This window comes from Eucalyptus grandis, chromosome 3 (assembly GCF_016545825.1).
Source record: "Eucalyptus grandis isolate ANBG69807.140 chromosome 3, ASM1654582v1, whole genome shotgun sequence".
In the NCBI taxonomy this organism is placed as follows: Eukaryota; Viridiplantae; Streptophyta; class Magnoliopsida; order Myrtales; family Myrtaceae; genus Eucalyptus; species Eucalyptus grandis.
In genome coordinates this window covers 51,202,841-51,220,781 of record NC_052614.1, presented here as the reverse complement: position 1 = coordinate 51,220,781, position 17,941 = coordinate 51,202,841, and the positions used below count along the sequence as shown (strand labels likewise).

Here is a 17,941-nt window from a genome sequence, read left to right as displayed (position 1 = left end):
TACATCAGCCAAAGCAGACAGATTTGTGTTAATCAAGACCAAGCTACATTTGCTTCACAAGCGTACACTACAGTAGAAATGACAACACCTAACATGCTATAATCTCTATCTACTATACGTGTATGGAACTAAACGAGAGCTATTGTACTATACACCCACAACCCTTCTCTGTACTTATTCACATATATGAATATGGTAAACAAAAATTACACCCATCAGCCGATGCAGCAGAATCGTTTCACATAATTTACGAGACAGCAATCTTTATTCCAGGACTTCCACGTGATGCGGGTATAAGTTTTGGATCTGCCCTCCGAATTTAGTTTGTGGTTCCTTTACAGCAGCAGAAAGTGGGCAGATTTTTCTCATCTATGTTAGGCTCTTCCTCTACAGAATCAAAAGAAATTCGCGCTTCATTTGCCACCAACCATATGTGCCACTGGATCATGAGCACATGCACAACTCGGAAGGAGTTTAGTTTACAATTTTCCTTAATCTACATGAAGCGGTCACTGCTATTTTCACCTGCATTACTTCATTTTGAATTTTTAGTTGGTGAGAAGCTCTAGAAGAATCAAGTTAATTCACTCACTGGCTTAATATAATTACCTTTTGCGCTTGCTCTTCAGGACAGTAGAGGTGGACGGGTTACTGTGCCAGTTTCTCTTCCTCTGGTTGATAAACCAGTTGTTTATCTGCTTTAATTGCAAGCCAGTTTCCTGCACCAACCTTGCCTTGTCCTCCTCCTAAAAGACCACAACAAAGGAAGATAGCGATTATGAAGTGATCGGACGCAATGAAGAATCATCCTTAACTTGGAAAGTCTAGAAAGTCAAGTTACCGTTGGATATGGCCACTTGGAGTGTGTTTGCCACCATTGCTTCAAAACCGAGGTGGTGTCACCAGGAAGTTTTCCTGCTCTTCGCTTACGAAGAATCTCTTCTCGTATATCAATAATCTTTTCCTTATACCCCTACATGAAAAGATAGCAGTTGGTCAATATCAAAATATTGGAATGCCTTTCAAAGGTTCTGAAGTTACTTTCTTACCTGTTTCAGTTCATGCTTCAACTCTTGCCTAACACGCTCCATTAATGATCTCTCAGTCTCAGTTGGAATGAGAGGACCAAATCCCAAACTATCTGTACCATCTAAACTTCCATCAAACAAGTTGGCGTCACTATCAACTTGATCATCTTCGTCATCAGACATTGTTGCCCCAGTACCTTCACCAGGAGAAACACCTGCTCATGCATTATAAGGAGATAAAAGTGTTAAGTAGTTGTCAAGTTTCATAATGGAGGTAAGAACATGCAGGTATCATCTAGTGTGTACATTCAGTGGCTTCAAGGTATGAGCAAGCAGGATGCATCAGCCATCTTGATATACTTACTTCCACCACAAGAAAATTTGTTCATTTGATTCTCCAGTTTATTTATAATTTTCACCGAACATCCAAAATATGGATTCAGGGATGCTCAGTGTTCTCTCCCATGAGAAAACCGCAAAGTCTCTGACCCATCATGATGATTGCAACCAAAGTATCTAATGCACATAATTACAAGTTAATACTAGAGATTTCTTGGTCGGCAAGGAAAGAGAAAACAAATAGTGGCTGGGAAGGTAGCAAGTAAACAATCCAGTGAGCACTTTACGTGTCCAGATGCAAAATATAGCTCAACTAAACAAAGTTAAAAAGGAATCAGAAACACCACCTGTTAAGCTTTGCAGGGATTGCTCAATCTCCCAGCATGCCATTACAGCTTCCATGGCATGGACACGGACATGTTGCTGCAGTTGTTCTTTAAAAGAGCAAAGCAAGAGGACATAATGTGTCTGCAAATCAAGCAAGGAAAAATGAATAAGTGCCTGCTGAGTACTGAAGCATTTGTCTGGCCAACTTCTAAATCTCATACGTGATAATCATCACAAGCGGCAGTAAAAAACTCCGACAGAATTCATGTGTTTGCTCCATCCTTTGATGAAAGTTCACAGAACATGTGTCACTTAGAAGGCAACTTATGATGCATGGATGCTCCTAGACATTTTCCACCTAAAAGCACAGCACATGTATGAATCAAAGCAAATAGTGAAAGGGGAAAAACATAAATACATGAAAGGAAATCATGCAAGCAAGTAGTGAAAGGTACTTTCAACCTAAGTAGCATCAGGGAAGTTGAGAAGTTATCTTTCAACTTCTTTTGATTAAGTTAAATATATTTTATTTTTTTTGACACCTTGAATAACCCCAGCCTAAGGCAAAAACCCGTTAGCAGCATGTGGCAATTCCATTCGATAAGGCAACAAAATGTATGCATCCTCTATTCTTGCATTGGTTCTACTAGTAATACAAGTAAATCAAGCAGTAAAAGCAGTTTAATCCTTTGGCACACGAACAAAACATGAACCAGCACCAGCTGCAACCCCCAGTGCTGCATCTTTCTAATATCAAAACCATCCCAATAACCAACAGATTTGGCAAGCAGTTACAATAACAATCTAAGGATATGAGAAGGAAAGGTAACATAGATAAGAAGATTAGCCTCTAACAATCCAAAATTAGGTTGATATGAACTCTGAGGAGAAAAGAAGACTAGAGAAAATCCCTTTCCATGGCTCAAGCAGACAAATTGACTAAATAGGCACATTAAAAATTAATCATGGAAAGGGATGGAAATGAGAACTCAGAAAATAGGCAGAGTACTAAGCATGCAGATAGAAGTTTTCTAAATGAAACCCGAACAGGTTGAAAAAGTTATGTTGTAATGGATAAAAGTTTGAGCAGTTCTTCCTCAGCTGTCTATGCCTCAGAAACCATCTGAGAAATTAAGAAGAGTCAATACCAGCACTCTTAACAAGTTGTAGAAGTAAGAAAGAAGCCTCAATAATTCATAGTGCTAAAGTCATTCTGTTTGCCCTCAAACTCATCTCAATTTCTTACAGTACTCATTTTAAAAAAATAATTATATCTCTGTGCTTTTTTTTTTTTTTGGTCTGAATATCTCTGTGCTTGGATGCTCTTACTTGTGCGTCTGCATCTCACTAATTTTAGAAAAGTATTCCTTCTAAAAGGAGAACAAGATATGAAATCCTTCTTATGTATGCTGACCTAAACTCGAATTCAAGAATCCACTGAAAGCAAAAGAAGACAAAAGAAAACCGAACAAAGAACAATTTCCATTTTCCACGGAACTTAACCACTAATCTTCTTATCGAATTCTTAAAAGTTCTTATCTAGCCTCTGCTTCGTATTGGCTATACTAATTTCCATTCAGATGAACACTTCAGATTTGGTAGGCTCTCTACACCAGGTCAGGATATGAAGCTGCAGCAACCATGTCAAAGTTTCTGAACAAAAAGAAAATGGCAATTTCATAGCTCGGTGCTAGTAAAGTCGAGCATGTATGCATAATATCATTCTTCCAACTAGTTTCCCGCAATAACCCCAGAATCACTGCCAGATTTGGTTTGGCTGAATTTAAGTGCAAAGAAGCGTCTTTCTTAGTGTCCCCAATAAAGAAATCCATCGAAAACAGCCAGTGAACAATGAAAGTCTGGTCGATAAAACTCAATCAAAGGTCGTAATGTTCGTGTTCCCGTGCTGATCTCTCGGCAATTCGATGCTCCGATTCTCCAAGATCAAGCCAGGAACATTTCATATCAGAAAGTCAACCCCGCTTAACGTGTAACTTCCAAACATCTGTTGTGTGCTCGAGAGCAGATTAAATTTGCACTCCTCTGTAAGCAGAAGTATTTCTCGATCCTCTATCATCTCAATTCACGTATATAGTTAGTAAAATCGAAAAAAAAAAAAAACCACGAAAAAATTGCAGAGCATACAAATCATACTGCAATTTCAGTTCACAATTCCCAGTACCACCACGACAAACCTTAGCGGCGATGACAACGAACACCGCGGAATTCAACCAAAATCCAGCAAAGGCGATCAGACACATGGAACGTACAGGAACACGCATGTAGAGAGAGAGAGAGAGAGAGGGAGAGGTTTATATACCATGAACTGATCAAGCTCTTTATCATCAGCGACCAATCCTTGACTCATCGCCGAGTACTTGGCCACCACATGCTGCGACTGAGCCAGCTGAGCGTCGATCCTCGGCAACTGGTCGACCGGCGTGGCAATCCTCAGGCAAGCCACGTGAGCCGACAGCAGCTGCTCGTACAGCGGGTGCGCCAATATCTCCGCCTTGTACTTGGCATTCTCCCAATTACTCTCCGCGGCCCCGCCGCCCCCGCCGTCCCCCTTGCTCACGCTCTCCTTCAAATCCGCCGAGTCGATGATCGAGTCCGCGTCGATGACCTCGCTGTGGTTCCGCTGCAGCAGCGACGAGTGCTGCCGCGACAGCCACTGGTGGTGCCCCGCCGCGGCCGACGCGGACGTCGCCGGCGGCTGCTGCTGCGCCTGCGGCGACGCGGCGGAGTCGGACGAGGTGTGCAGGTTGAGGAAGCTGTTGCCGCCCGCCGCCGCCGCCGCCGCCGCCGCCGCGGCGTCGGAGCGGAGGAGGGCGGTGTTGAGCCAGTTGGGGCCGGCGGCGTGGTGGAGCTGGTGGTGGACGGAGGAGGAGGAGTCCGGCAGGTGCTGCTGCTGCTGCTGGTGCTGCGGCGGCGGCGGCTGCTGGTCGGCGGCGAAGTGGTGGAGGGAGGAGAGGTCCTGGTGGGAGAGGTGGTTGTGGAAGGCCATGCGGTGGGAGAGGAGGAGGGGCGATGGGAGGAATCCCGTTGATGATGACGATGACGACGACGAAGACGACGACGCTTATGGCGCGTTCATACTCTTCGGTTATAGAGAGAAGGAATTCGCCGCAGAGGTTCGAGAACAGAGATAGAGAGAGAAAATAGAGAGAGAGAGGACTTACTACAAATGGAGGCGAATGAGGGAGTTGTTAGAGAGAGAAGAAGAGGGAGGGGGAGAGGTGGTTTTGAATGGTGGTTTTCAGGCGACAGGGTGGTCGGGAAACAGCTCCGATCGTCCAATGAGGAAATTACGCTTTATCATTATTATTATCATCATTATTTATCATTATTTATCATTATTGTTATTGTTATTGTTATTGTTATTATTTTCTTTTCTTTTCCTTTTTTCCCCTTCTTTTTGTGTCCGTGTCAATTGGGGAGTATTATAAACGCAATTATTTCCGTTTGCATTGCGGTTAGTGACGTCGGCGTACGTTTGTATTGGTAACGTCAAGGTCAACCCTTCGAGAGTTTTTTTCGCATGGCGTACAAGGAGGTCCCCCTTTTTATTAATCGGTAATTATAACAATGAAATAATGGATGTTTAAATTTGGACACAATATGTAATGTTGGCTTTTGAAATTTTAATTTGTCCAATATGACCTCTAAATTATAGCTTAATATTCAATGTAATCCCTTAACTTTTAGTTTGTTCAATGTAATCCTTAAATCATTAGCAATTCATGGATTATATTGAACATGTAATAAAAGTTCAGAGATTATATTGAATAAATTAAAAATTCATGCACTACATTAAACATTATGCTAAAATTCAGAAATTGTATTAAACAAATTAAAAATTCAGATACCACATTACATATTAGTTTAAAGTTTCCGAATAATTTATGTTATTTTCCCTACAGCAACTAACGTATGGTTAAAACGTAAGCATTCTTTTTTGGTATTTTGGTAAGAATAAGTCTTTATAACCACTTTTTGCGAGATCCTTTTGAATTTTGATAAATATAGTATTCATAAAAAAAAATCAGAAAATTAAATTTGTCCATAATGAGCAAGTCTATTATGCATGCTTAAGAATATATTAAGTGAATTAGACCGTACATTGCCAAAATTTGCATATAAAGTACATATAAAGTAGTGTGAATTAAAAAGGATTAGACAAACCAATAAACCATGCCAATAACCAGTATTTTTTTTCACTCAACCAACAGCTTTTTTTCTTCACGAGATCCGAAAATAAAAGATCTAATTTAAGTTTTGAAAAATTACAAAAAAAAAAAAAAAAACAAACAAATTGAATGTTTTGTACATGTCCATATCCATATCCATATATGGTTTTCATAGGTTTCAAACGTTTTGTGTAAATAAAAGTAAACGTAAGTTTTTTTGGCATGATAAGTAAAGATTCAGAAATTTAGTTTCCTCTAATATTTAAGATTTATTATTCACGAAAACTTTGGTTATGGCTAATTTCTCGAATTAACAATCGCATGCATTTATGAGCACGTGGTAACTACAGTAATTCTAAATTCATTGAAGTTTTGAATTTTTTTTCCTATGCTCTTGCTCTTAAATTCGAGCTCATAAAATTCACAAAAGGAAAAAATCTCGACTCCATAAAAACAAACCCGAATGCATCTATCATAACTAAAGCCGTGCTCTCCCGTTCTCATTCCTAAATTTTTGCTCGTATGGAATTAATAAAATCCGAAGCCCATTAAGCTCGTTAAACGACAATCAACTCACCTGCTAGAAAATCTAATTTTGAAAGAGAAATTATCCTAGGAATTAAAAGATCCACCTCAAAGATATGACTTTTATCATCTTTCTAGCGCCTAGATAGATCAATACCCGAGGGAGAAAAAAAAAAAAAACCCAAACTTAGTCGCACGTGCCGGCTCTTTTGTCCTTTTCATGGCACGCTTGCAAAAAGTTGGGGGTGGCATCATGCCCGTGTAAAGTTCCTTCTTTTCCTTTTTTTTTTTTATAATTAATTAATTAACTAATTCTTTAATTGGATGAGGAGAGGAGAAGGGCACGTCGTCGTATCTAGGAACGCCTTTCTACACGTACGATTAGGGGACATCCCCTCTAACCTTGGAGCGTGTCTTCCACGTCATTCGACTATTTTTAATACCCCGTCCAAAAAAGGGAAAAAATAAAAAAATTCACCGTCTGGAATTTCTATTTGCGCACCTAGAGATTTCGTTTATCTTTCTGAGTGGAACGAGATAATAAATAATGGTAGAGCGGTGAGATTTTGATTCTCAATCCCGACAAGATCGTTGTTATTTTTTTGATAATAGGCATGATTCTCTCAGCACCGGAAGGGCGACAAGCAAAGCCCAGCTAATCTAGTAAACTTGACCCCTATGAGTTTTATCGACGCTGGTGGTCACATGTCTTCGGCGATCTAGACTGGCCACCCAACGACATGAAAAGGGGACAGAAAATATCTAGAACAACCCAACAAAATTTAGAGATTCCATAGCTCCGTTTTTTTCCAAAAGCATCTTTTGGCTAGGCAAGCCCTCCAATCGGGGAAGTTAGTCGCTTTCCCATTGTACTAGTCAAGGTAATTGGGGTCCTTGAGCATGAACTAGATATCTCCTCTAGTCAAGGGTTAAAAATCAAGCGCGTCGCGAGATCGATTAGGGAAGGGTTTAATCGGGTCGGGGGTGATTAAGGAGGACATCGAAGGTGAGGTGAAGCTATCTTTACATGGTAAAACATCATTGGTTAGGTGCTTAATCAAAACCCGCAAGCGAGGCTAATCCGTCTTCGGAATCTTCGTTGCGGAAATTCCTTCTTTCTTTTTTTTTTCTGTACTTTTCTTTTGTTTTTATAAAAAGGGGAGGCAATAATTGAGAGGACCAATGGAAGACCCCTCCCGCGGCTGCTTCCTCCCTAGTCTTTCCGTCACTCACGGGGGGGACGATCGGCCCGACACGTGGCGGACGCAGGGGGCTCCGGGACCGCTCCCCGCGCCGGTGGGGACCGCGCGCGCGCCCAACCGGGAGCACGCGTCGTCGGGGGTGCGTCGGCGAATCGGGGCCGTACATGTGGATTCGGGACGAGGGGGCGGCAGAGGGGACCACCTGGGGGGATTATTATTTGTTTGTGTTTCTTTTTTTTTTTTTTTTTTTTTTTTGGGGGTTCAGGGAAAATAGTATTTTTGACTTTCTCTGACAGCCGCCGGCTTAAATAAATGCAAATTTGGGGTGTGGTCCTGAAAGGGAAGGGGGCGGGGCCCACGGCTAAGATAAGGGGACAGAAGTGGGGCCCGCGCCTTTTTTTTTCTTTTTTTTTTTTTGGGGTTGAGGGGTTGTAGTTCGTACTGCGTTTTGGTGTTTATGGCGAACCGTCCAGCGGAAAAGACCAAAATGCCTCCCCGACGGTCCCCCACCCCCTCTCTTTCCATCCCTCTTCTCCTCTTGCTTAATTGGATTTTTCTACAATTTTTGAACTCTATTTTGTTTTTTTGTTCAAAAAAAAAAAAAAAAACTCTATTTTGTTTTTAATAGCCCCCCAAAAAAAAAAAAGACTTTATTTTGTTTTTTGACCAATAAAAAAAAAGAACTCTATTTTGTTTCACAAAGTTAGGGCGAGTATATAATGACTTGAGAAAAAGGGAATTAATACTGTAAATATTTTCATTTTTTTCTTAGAATTTTTTTTTTTTTTTGGAACAGTTTTTCTTAGAGTTGACGGTGTGTTTTTTTCTTAATCTTTAGTCGCTTTTGAAAAGAAATATCAAATCGAGATTCTATGATTGCGTAAAACGCCTCTAATGCATCACATTAGCGTAATTTGACCGAGACTCAAGGATGCATTGATTGGTTACTCTAATTTATATTAAGAAGTCGTATGGGTTGTTATTGGTCCAAAGCGTGGGGCAAAAATAGATTGGAAAAATGCTGATCCTACATGTATCTACACTACTTTTGTTTGTGATGTCTATGAAATTAAGGGATGAATTTTTCCATTATTTAGATCCGCCCATTATGGCCGCTACGAATTAAGAAGCAATCACGGGATTTTACAGATGAAACAAATGTTAGGTGCCCAGCAATTGAATATTTCATTGATTGTTGTAGAATTGTGATAATGACATTTTCGATGATACCCGTTTATGATTCTTCTTATCAGATGAATGAATCATGGATAAGGAACTGTTTTACAAAAGACGTTGGACTTCAAAGTTCAAAGTTCTTAAATTTGCTTTTGAAATTTGTAAATCAAGAAAAGAGGGAGAATTGGCTTGCTGCGATTGACTAAACTATCTACATTAAATGCAACTCGTTTTAAAAACAACAAGAAAGTCAAACTGCATCATCATTCACCATTCATTGCCCAATCATATTACCACATGTAAAATTAGTCGATATAAAGTTTGAAAATATTATCATTTGGGGATACTTTTTCATATTCTATCAATATGCTAGATCTTCAAACAGTTTATCTGACATACATCCATACCAGATACAATCTATGTAAACGCAGATTCATTACCTCTTATCTAATCCCAATGTCACATAATTTTCATGATATTTATTATATTCATAAAAGAAAAGGGAAAAAAAGAAAATGAAAGAAAGAAAATAAAAGTCTCGTTGTCTCCTATTTATAAATCAATTTGATGCCACCAGATTCGCTATCAAAACGTTAGGCGCAAATGATGATCCCAAGAGATTTTGCTTTCCTTCGGTAACGGGACAGGACTTTCCATTCTTTGTGGATGTCTCCAAAATCAGACCATGATTTACATTAAAAAAATAAAAAATAATAATAAATTGAGACATGATCGAGGAGAGTTGTCCCTTCCGAGAACAAAAGTAATAATTTATTTATTTTTGTTCGGAAAACAATAATTTAATTAAGTCGGGCTCTTTATTAATTTAAGATAAATCCCAAGATTAAATAAATCCGCTCGGAAGCATATTCTACTCCAAAACGGTTTGCTTAGGGTTTAGATTGGTGACGAGGATTACATTGAGAAATTGCGCATGTTCTTGTCTCTCTCTAAGTTAAATTAAACACACACGCGAAAATTTTCTTCATTTACAAATAATTCTTGTCCTTCTTGACTAAGTTTGTACATCGATTTTATCAACCGTCAAGCCGATGGTTGAGTCGACTAGACTGCAATAGATGCGGAGGAGGTACATTGACGGGGAACCAATGTGGAAGAGGATTACATTGAAAAATCGTGCATGTTTTTGTCCTTGTTTAAGTTAAATTAAACATACACAGGCAAATTTTCTTCATTAAAAAATAATTCTTGTCCTTCTCTAGTAAATTTGTACATCAATTTCATCAACCATTGAACCAAAGGTTGAGTTGACTAGACCACAATAAATGTGGACGAGGTCCATTGATGGGAAACTATCCAATCGATTCCAAACCTATTGTATAGATAATAATTTGATTATAAACTTTTTAATTTCCTCAATTGAGTCTTGAACTTTTTCATGAAGTTCCAATGTAGTTCAATTTGCCCAATTTTCACTAGAAACCGAGGGCGCCACATAGGATAGCCAATGATAACTGGATCGGAGGATTATATTGAAATTTCAAATCAAGGTTTCCAACTCGATCGATTGGCAAATTTAAAAATGGATTGACATTTGTACACTATATTTGGAACCAATCGGACAATTTTCCTGCTCATTAATTAAACTCGATTGGACACCTTTTTATAGTTGGATTAAGGAGTAAAGGGGTCATCGTGTGTGTCTATATATATATATATATATATATATATATATATATATATATATAATTATAACAGGTGGATCCAAAACGAGCATTTATATGATGTGGAAATTTAGGTAGGACTTTGCGTGTAAAACGGACAGGGGGAGGAACCACATTATTTTGACTATGACTTAGAACACGGGTCGAGAAATGTAATCGAGACAAGACCGGTCCGGACCCGCAGCCCATCAAATCCTATTAATTACAAATCGGACCTCCGCAAATGATCAAATTGGAGAAGTACCGCACGCAATGAGGACCATTGACTTTTACACCCCATTTTGACCGAACCTAATTGGCCTTTCCTACGTGATAGAAAGCGATCATTTTCACATAGATTTATGAATATATATTTTTAGGCCTTTGTCACCAACTTACAAGGAACAATTTCTCCATTATATATTAATTTTGAGAAAAAAATCGCGTTTTGATATTTCAGCATCGAAATAGGTTGACCCGTATTTGTATGCCAGATGTCAAGCAATATTATTTTTTTGGACCCATCTCATTAATTTCAAAGTGGGAATGGTTAATTTGAATATTTTTGTTAGAGCACCGATACAATGTATTTAAATTATGTTGGCGCTATGTGCGAATTGTTTGGTGAAACCTACAATTAGGATCAAGTATAGTGCACATGAATATACAATAATTTTTATCTAAATTGCGTGATTAGATCATGAAACTTATTCGGATTTGCTCATTCGACTAGTTCCATAAACATATTCGACTATGGTTCAAATTAATTTTGAACATGTCTCAAAAATGCAAAAAAAATAATAAAAAATTAACGTTTTATGTTTGATATTAAGATTAAAAAAAAAATTAGTTGATCGCATGAGAAGGACAGTGTCCCACGCTCGACGTGGAGGAGAGTGCGAGTAGTACAGACTATCTCACCAAAATCAATTAAAAATATACCGATATCGAAATTAAAATAAACATAAAAAATCGCACACAAAAAGAAAAAAAGAAAAAAGGGAGGGTTGGTAAGGGTTCGATGACGCGACACTTGTCAAGCTCCGGAGGCCTCAAGGAATCCGCTGAAACCGGGTCTAAGGTTTCGTGGAGCGCCCGCTACTCCTCTGCTCGTCCCGGTGGGCCCCGCTCCGAGACGTGCGATTCGCGCCAGCTGTCGACGGCTGACCAATCACCGTCCGGGCCCCCGCCACCCCCGCCCCGATCCGACGGTTGCGATGGGGCCCCACACGTTTAGCACGAGCCGACAATACACAGGATGGACGCCCCCCCCCACCCCCTCCTCTTCCACGGCCATTCGGTACACCTTTTTCTTAATTGATGGATTAAATTAATTAATGATGTTAATTGATTAGTAATTAATTAATTTTGTGAACGCCGAGATGTGGTGATGATTGATACGATAACAATGCATTATTTTTTAGCAAAGTTGAGGGTGATTTGCATTAATTATAAGTGGCGTTTGTCTTAATGTTTGACGGGTGGATGGGGGTGGGGGAGCTTAATTTATTTTATTCTATGTTTTATAATTCGACGGGAAAAGTAGGTCGGCTTTTAATTTATTTATGTATGAATTATGGGAATGGACAAAAAAGATTTCTCCATGGAAGGCCCAAAAAGTCGGGCGATGAAGGTTTTGTCCTCGTCTTTTTCCCTAATCTTACTTGATTAGGTCTCTGGTTGGTGATTAGTGACTCGATAACCCTCTCTCTCACTCTCTCTCTCTAAAGGCAAATGATGTATAATAATATCATCTTAGATGGACTAACCAATGGCAAATCATTGCTTAAATTTATTGAAGCAACGTTGATCGGTATGATGATATTGCAAGGATTCGTTGAAATGATATTTATATCTCACCCAATAGCGAATGATATGTTACATGGTCTGTTTTGTGCTCTTCAGCCCTTGGTTCCCTTTTATAGGTCTGTGTACGTGGGCTGTCGGAGATACAACAACAATTGACAATTTCTATGGCTTACTACGATGACCAAAGAAGTGGTTTTGCACCCTTCAGATTAGTTCTTAAGACTAATCAATCTGAGTTTGAAAGTACTAGAGTGTGATCCATAATAGAATACTAGATAATAATAGGAGGTATCTTAATTCATTTAGAATTATCACATTCTATATAATTATTCATGACTGTTTATGTCTTTAACATGATTACTTAATGAAAAAAATATCGGAAGAAAGTGGGATAAGTGGTTGATGCTACTGAAAGAATTCCTCTTTGGATAATAGGTACTATTATCGGTATTCTTGTGATTGATTTAATTGGTATTTTCTTTTATGGTTCATGCTAGATTAAGCTAACTTTTTTGCCACAAAATATATTTAATGAGCGAGTTAAGTTCAAAGCATTTTGCATGGATGATTTATGGAAGAGAATAATATATAAGTAGAAAAGATGATTTTGGCAATAGGCAAACTTTATTTTAATGAGCAAATCCAGGTATTTCAAATTATTGGTAAGATCATCTATAGAACTAGTCTAGTCCTTTCTCGTTAGCCTTTAGCCAAAGTCATAATTTTGATGTGATCTTTCTCTCATGACTTGACTTTTCTTTTTAACTGTTCATTTCACCTATAAATTGTGAAAAACAAGAGTCTATCTATGTTGGGGTGGGGGTCTTCCTAAACAGCAGAGTTCAACGACAAAAAATGTTGGGGTTTGGCATTGATTTCATGGGCACAAATTTCCTGCAAGGTCACCAGTTAGCAATTACTAGGAAAAAGAGAGCCTCTCATCTAGATCCTTTCACCACACCATTGACTAAAACTAAAAGAACAATTTATTATGGTGCTACTATTCTAGCATCTGTGGAATTTTCCATTGTTGCCCCTATCTACCCCCAACTTTGTTAGTCATTATTCTTAGCTGACTATACTTTAAAAAAAAAAAAACACAGAGAGGAGCAACCGTGCTTTCAAGACATACCCCATCTAGTTATGACATGGAAAATGATGACTTGGTCACAGATTATCTTCTTGAAAACCCAACTAAAAAGTCATTCTTTGAATGGAGCATGCCAAACGGGTCGATAGCGATTGAGCTTTTCATTTGACGATAACGTTTGGCTTTGTCTAAAAGAGCTTGATTAGGCTTTTGATCAAATTGTGTGTTCCGCAGGGGTCCAGCAACAAGGGAAGGGGGGGAAGCCTTGGCTTTTTATTATGAAGCCCCTTTTTTCCATGCACTTAGAGCAAGAGGAGATGTAGACAAATGTAGCAATCACAAACTTTTGTGACCCCCCAATTGCTTGAGCTATGTAGAGATTGAATCTACTCAAACTCCCTAGACATTTCAATCCGTCCGTATCGAATCAATCAAAAGTCTCTTCACGCGTGAAGGCAGTGTGGTGCGCCCCCACTTGTGGGGTCGCTAGTCCCTTATGTGAAGAGAGCTAACGAAACATATCATTTTTCTAGTATTTTGGATCGGTTCGATTCGTATCTTTCAGCACGCACATTATATGTGGAACGACTGTTACCAAATGGAGGGAGAGAAGAAAGGAGCTTGGTGGTGTCTTTCTCTTGCATCAATTATGGAGGGAATAAGCTACCCGTTGATAAAATGTTTTTAGGATATAATAGGGACATCTCTACATGCTTCGCTTCACTAACGTGCCATCAAAAAGAAAAAAAAGATGCCTTCAACGTATATAACTCCAATGAATCGAGTCATCCGAAAGAAATTGTGCAGGTGAATGAGATTGAATGACAAGACAGAGAGAGTACTAATTGCATCATGTCAAATTATCCACTCAAAACTTTTTGGGTGTCTATTTTGGAACCTTTTGTTAGGAGGAGGAGGAGGGGTTTTTTGTAAGGGAATTTGGAAGAGACTGTCCCATGCATTTAGTGGCATTCTTAGCCCACACCTCTGGATTCCTACCCCTCATTGTTCTGTTCTTCCTTTTCACCTTCAAATCAGGCTTTCTTCATGCATGGACCACAAAGCCACTCCCAAGGCAAAACACTTGCACACTCATACACTCTCTCTCTCTCTCTAGGACCACATTTGCACTTGTCTCCTTGCTCTCCTTTCAACCTCCCTCTCAAATAATCAGAATCTCTGCCCTATGCCTCAGATGCCAGAAGGTTGGATAGAAAAGGGAATTGATAATGGGGTTTGTCCGAGAAAGCCCTACAACTGTACATTTCTTGCTTCTTTGATCGATGCCCTAGATGGTCTATATCATGATCTCTATCATAGGCCTTTGAATTGCATGTAGCATGCCAGCCTTTTTACAGTATTGGTGAAAAAAAAATCCTCCCTCTAGGGCATTGTTTTTAGGTGGTGACAGGTCCTATATTGTTTTCCCTCTCCTCTTTTTGAGCACCATAATTGCAGAAATAAAAGCTGCATACAATGTAGGGTGTGTCCAAGCATGTGGGTCCAAGATACAGTTCGAACTTATGGAGGTCATCATATTGATGTGGGAGGTCTGCATGCGTGCAGCCTCTGAATTCATCAAACGGGTATTGATCTCAAATTGTTAACGCATGCTAATCAAAAAGGGTTTGCATGAATCTTTGGCATGCAAAGAGACTTTCAGGACACACCGAACAAGATGAGCTTATAAAGAAGAGAGGGGGGGGGGGGGGAATCCTCTACATACCAACCGAAACTGTGAGCGTTTTCTGCTTGTGACATGACAGATGAGGAAAGGGGCAAAGGACAGGACATGTGGGCTTTGTTTCATGCGGCACATGGAGAGGTTCCGATCACATTTTTCTCCGTCTGTTTTGCTCCATGACATATCAAACCGACACTGCTGGGGTTTGCTTGAAGGAATTGAAGAGAGAAATAGAAGGGAGAATGTACTGCGGATGAGACAAGCATATTTCCTGTTTGCACGATACTGATGTTACATACATACACTCAGTTTGCGTGATACTGACGTTTCCTGTACAGAGAGAGAGAGAGAAACAGACAGAGACCAAGGAAGGTGCTAGGTGTACACGAGAGAGGGAGAACTGTTGGGCATGTTTTTCCTTGCACAAACAAGTCAATTCAGCGCATTGGAAGAATGTGAGGGGCATTGCCTGATGGAGATGGAGATTTTTTTTGTGAAGGCTTGATGTGCAACAGCTCACAAGGAAATGAGGAAACATTGGCATCATGCTGATTGCTTCAGGAATCACATAAACGGCACAGAAAGGTCATTCATTCGGTCTTGATTTGGATCGTAGTATGGGAAGCAGGAGAAAATGACTACTTCCATTCCATTGACCAAAGACTTCGCATATTCTATTGTTTTGAAGGAGTTTTTTAATGAATGTTAGGCAACGTGGACAATTATCGTTCAACCGAAGATGTAAATGACAAAAGTATCAATTCAAATGGAAGCCATAGTCTGTATCTAAGACAAGTATGTTGATAACAGTATCCCGTTCGCAGCTGTTGATATATACTTCGTGGATTAAACATTCTCCAACCGGGTTTTCTTTTTTCTCTTCAGATCTTCAATGTCAAGCATCACTGCTGGATATCAGATTTTGTTGGTGAATTGGTAGATGTAATTTTTTTAAACCACTCGTTTAGAATCAAAGATTAATCGGTGAGGGAAAGATTATTAAGGGGTAAAAAGCGACTCTTCAACAGCAGATTGGGCAAACAGAGAGCGAAAGTCTCGTATGTCGTACCAACTTTGTCAATCATACCCTCAAGTTGTAGCATGACTACGAAGGCTGGATCTCTTCGGTGCTAAGTATAATGAGCTAAACATCGTTTTCTTCTTCGGTTGAATTTTTCAAGAGTAATTTGTTAGTACGTAAAGACGCTCGTCTAAAATTATCTGTGGTTTTAAGCTTTCGGGGATCAAAATGAGGAAATGAGAGCATTGTATTGGAGTTTGCTTGAAGAATTTAGGCGAAACTTCATTGTTTCTAAGTTTAGGTCTTTAGGTTTCCCCAAATGAGGTCTCACTTAAGGTTTCAAATCATTGTTATTGTACCTTATAAGCATTAGATTGACCATAACGTTGAAGCTAACTTTTCATCATTTTGTTTACAGTTCGCAATGAAAGAGATCAATATCTAGACTAATTCTATTAGACAAAGTAAATCATTTTTGAGCTCCACAAGATATATTTTGTATTCTCACCTATTATTTTAATCATTAATTGAGCAAATGAGCAAATTATAGACCTTGTTTGATTAGGACGTCTATTTTCGGCTCGCCCATAAAGTTAGTTGGATTTTTAACGGGCTCGGGACTTACCTATGTACACATTGCTTCGCCAGGGCAAAAATAACATGTATATACTACATTTTCTTCCTCACATCCTGTTGTAAATACCCATTAGAATTAAGAAAGTGGAGCAATAAGCAAATAATATCTTGATTGAAACTTCAGTGTTAGCATTTCCCTTTTTCGAATCCACATCCTAGGGTTTCTTCGTTTGAGCCCACGGAAGAAAAGGAAATCATCCAATAACATGTAAAAGAGAAAGAAAGCACCACCACCCAAATTCTTCAAGATGAAGAAGTCATTGTCCTGCTAGACAAGTTCAACATCCTCAGCATAAAGCATGTCCTTGAACATTAAGGAGGACCTGACCGCCCCCCCCCAAAAAAAAAAAAAAAAAAAAAACGTTAAGGAGGACGATAGACGACCGAAATTCCTCGATGAATGATTTGATTCCTCAACAAAGCAGGAACACGAAACAAATATCAGGGAAAGTGAATGTCAACAGCTACAGATACCAACTTCTTAGGGTTTCCCACCTCGCAATTTGGTTTCCTAGGACCACTCTGGATCGACCCTACATTGAATGTGTGTTCTATATAAAGCCATGTCCATTATCTGGTGATGATGAAATGGAGGCACCCCACCATGTTTACTCACTCCATCAATAATTTAGGGGGAAGTTATTCCATTGAAAAAGGCTCCGGATAAGGAAATCTCCCCAAGAGGATGCTAATGCTCATTGAGGCTCTATTTTGTTGTACCTTCGAGATGGGTCCTTTTCCTGATGCCAAGCCTTACAAAATGTTCTTCGTTTTCACTTCGTGTTAGCATTTCCTTCAATGAATATATAACGAGTAGAAGCAGGCCTAGCCGGGTGGTTTGGTTCAGCATAAGGAGAAAGGGACACCGAACTCGGCGGGCCTGGACAGATCTACTGTTTCCCGTTAAGTCTATGATGATTGCCAAGCTCTACTCCTGCATGAGGTGATGCAATGGTTCAAGGACAAGGCTATGAACAAAGATGGAACAAACTTCGACTCCTTGATAAAATCTCCAGTGAAGTCACTTGATATGCAAGGGTGGGTTGATTCGTTCATCGAAGGAGCTTTCAGACGAATAGAAAGCCCGAAAAGTTTCATGCGCACTGGGCCAAGAGGCTGGACCGCCACGGCCTACGAAAAGCTGTGATACAAAGTTAAACAGATCTCCGGTGTGTCCTCGTTATGGACAATTTCACTTAGCACATGAGCTACGTTCTCACATTTCGGTACATCTATTACTTCAACTAATA

At 39.5% G+C, this 17,941-nt stretch overlaps 1 protein-coding gene across 2 annotated transcripts; it reads right to left on the bottom strand.

Moving 5' to 3' along the window:
- LOC104437634 (homeobox protein knotted-1-like 4) lies at positions 1-4,913 on the bottom strand. Of its 2 annotated transcripts, none has more exons than XM_010050621.3 (6): positions 4,015-4,913; positions 1,715-1,835; positions 1,050-1,243; positions 842-973; positions 610-746; positions 1-525 (listed from the first exon to the last, which is right to left on the bottom strand). In XM_010050621.3, exons 1-6 carry the CDS (start codon positions 4,699-4,701, stop codon positions 522-524), a joined length of 1,275 nt encoding a protein of 424 aa, XP_010048923.2. In that variant the 5' UTR covers positions 4,702-4,913; the 3' UTR covers positions 1-521. The 2 variants fall into 2 exon arrangements, with proteins under 2 accessions (XP_010048923.2, XP_010048922.2); XM_010050620.3 differs by having other exon boundaries at positions 1-533; positions 4,015-4,911.
- Between the last annotated feature and the right edge of the window lie 13,028 nt (positions 4,914-17,941).

Excerpts from the sequence above, each read along its gene's own strand:
- LOC104437634 (XM_010050620.3), bottom strand. The coding sequence starts at position 4,701 with ATGGCCTTCCACAACCACCTCTCCCACCAGGACCTCTCCTCCCTCCAC. Across the intron at positions 1,836-4,014 it reads AAGAGCTTGATCAGTTCATG|ACACATTATGTCCTCTTGCT; the intron begins GTATATAAACCT and ends CTTGATTTGCAG. Across the intron at positions 1,244-1,714 it reads ATCCCTGCAAAGCTTAACAG|GTGTTTCTCCTGGTGAAGGT; the intron begins GTGGTGTTTCTG and ends ATGCATGAGCAG.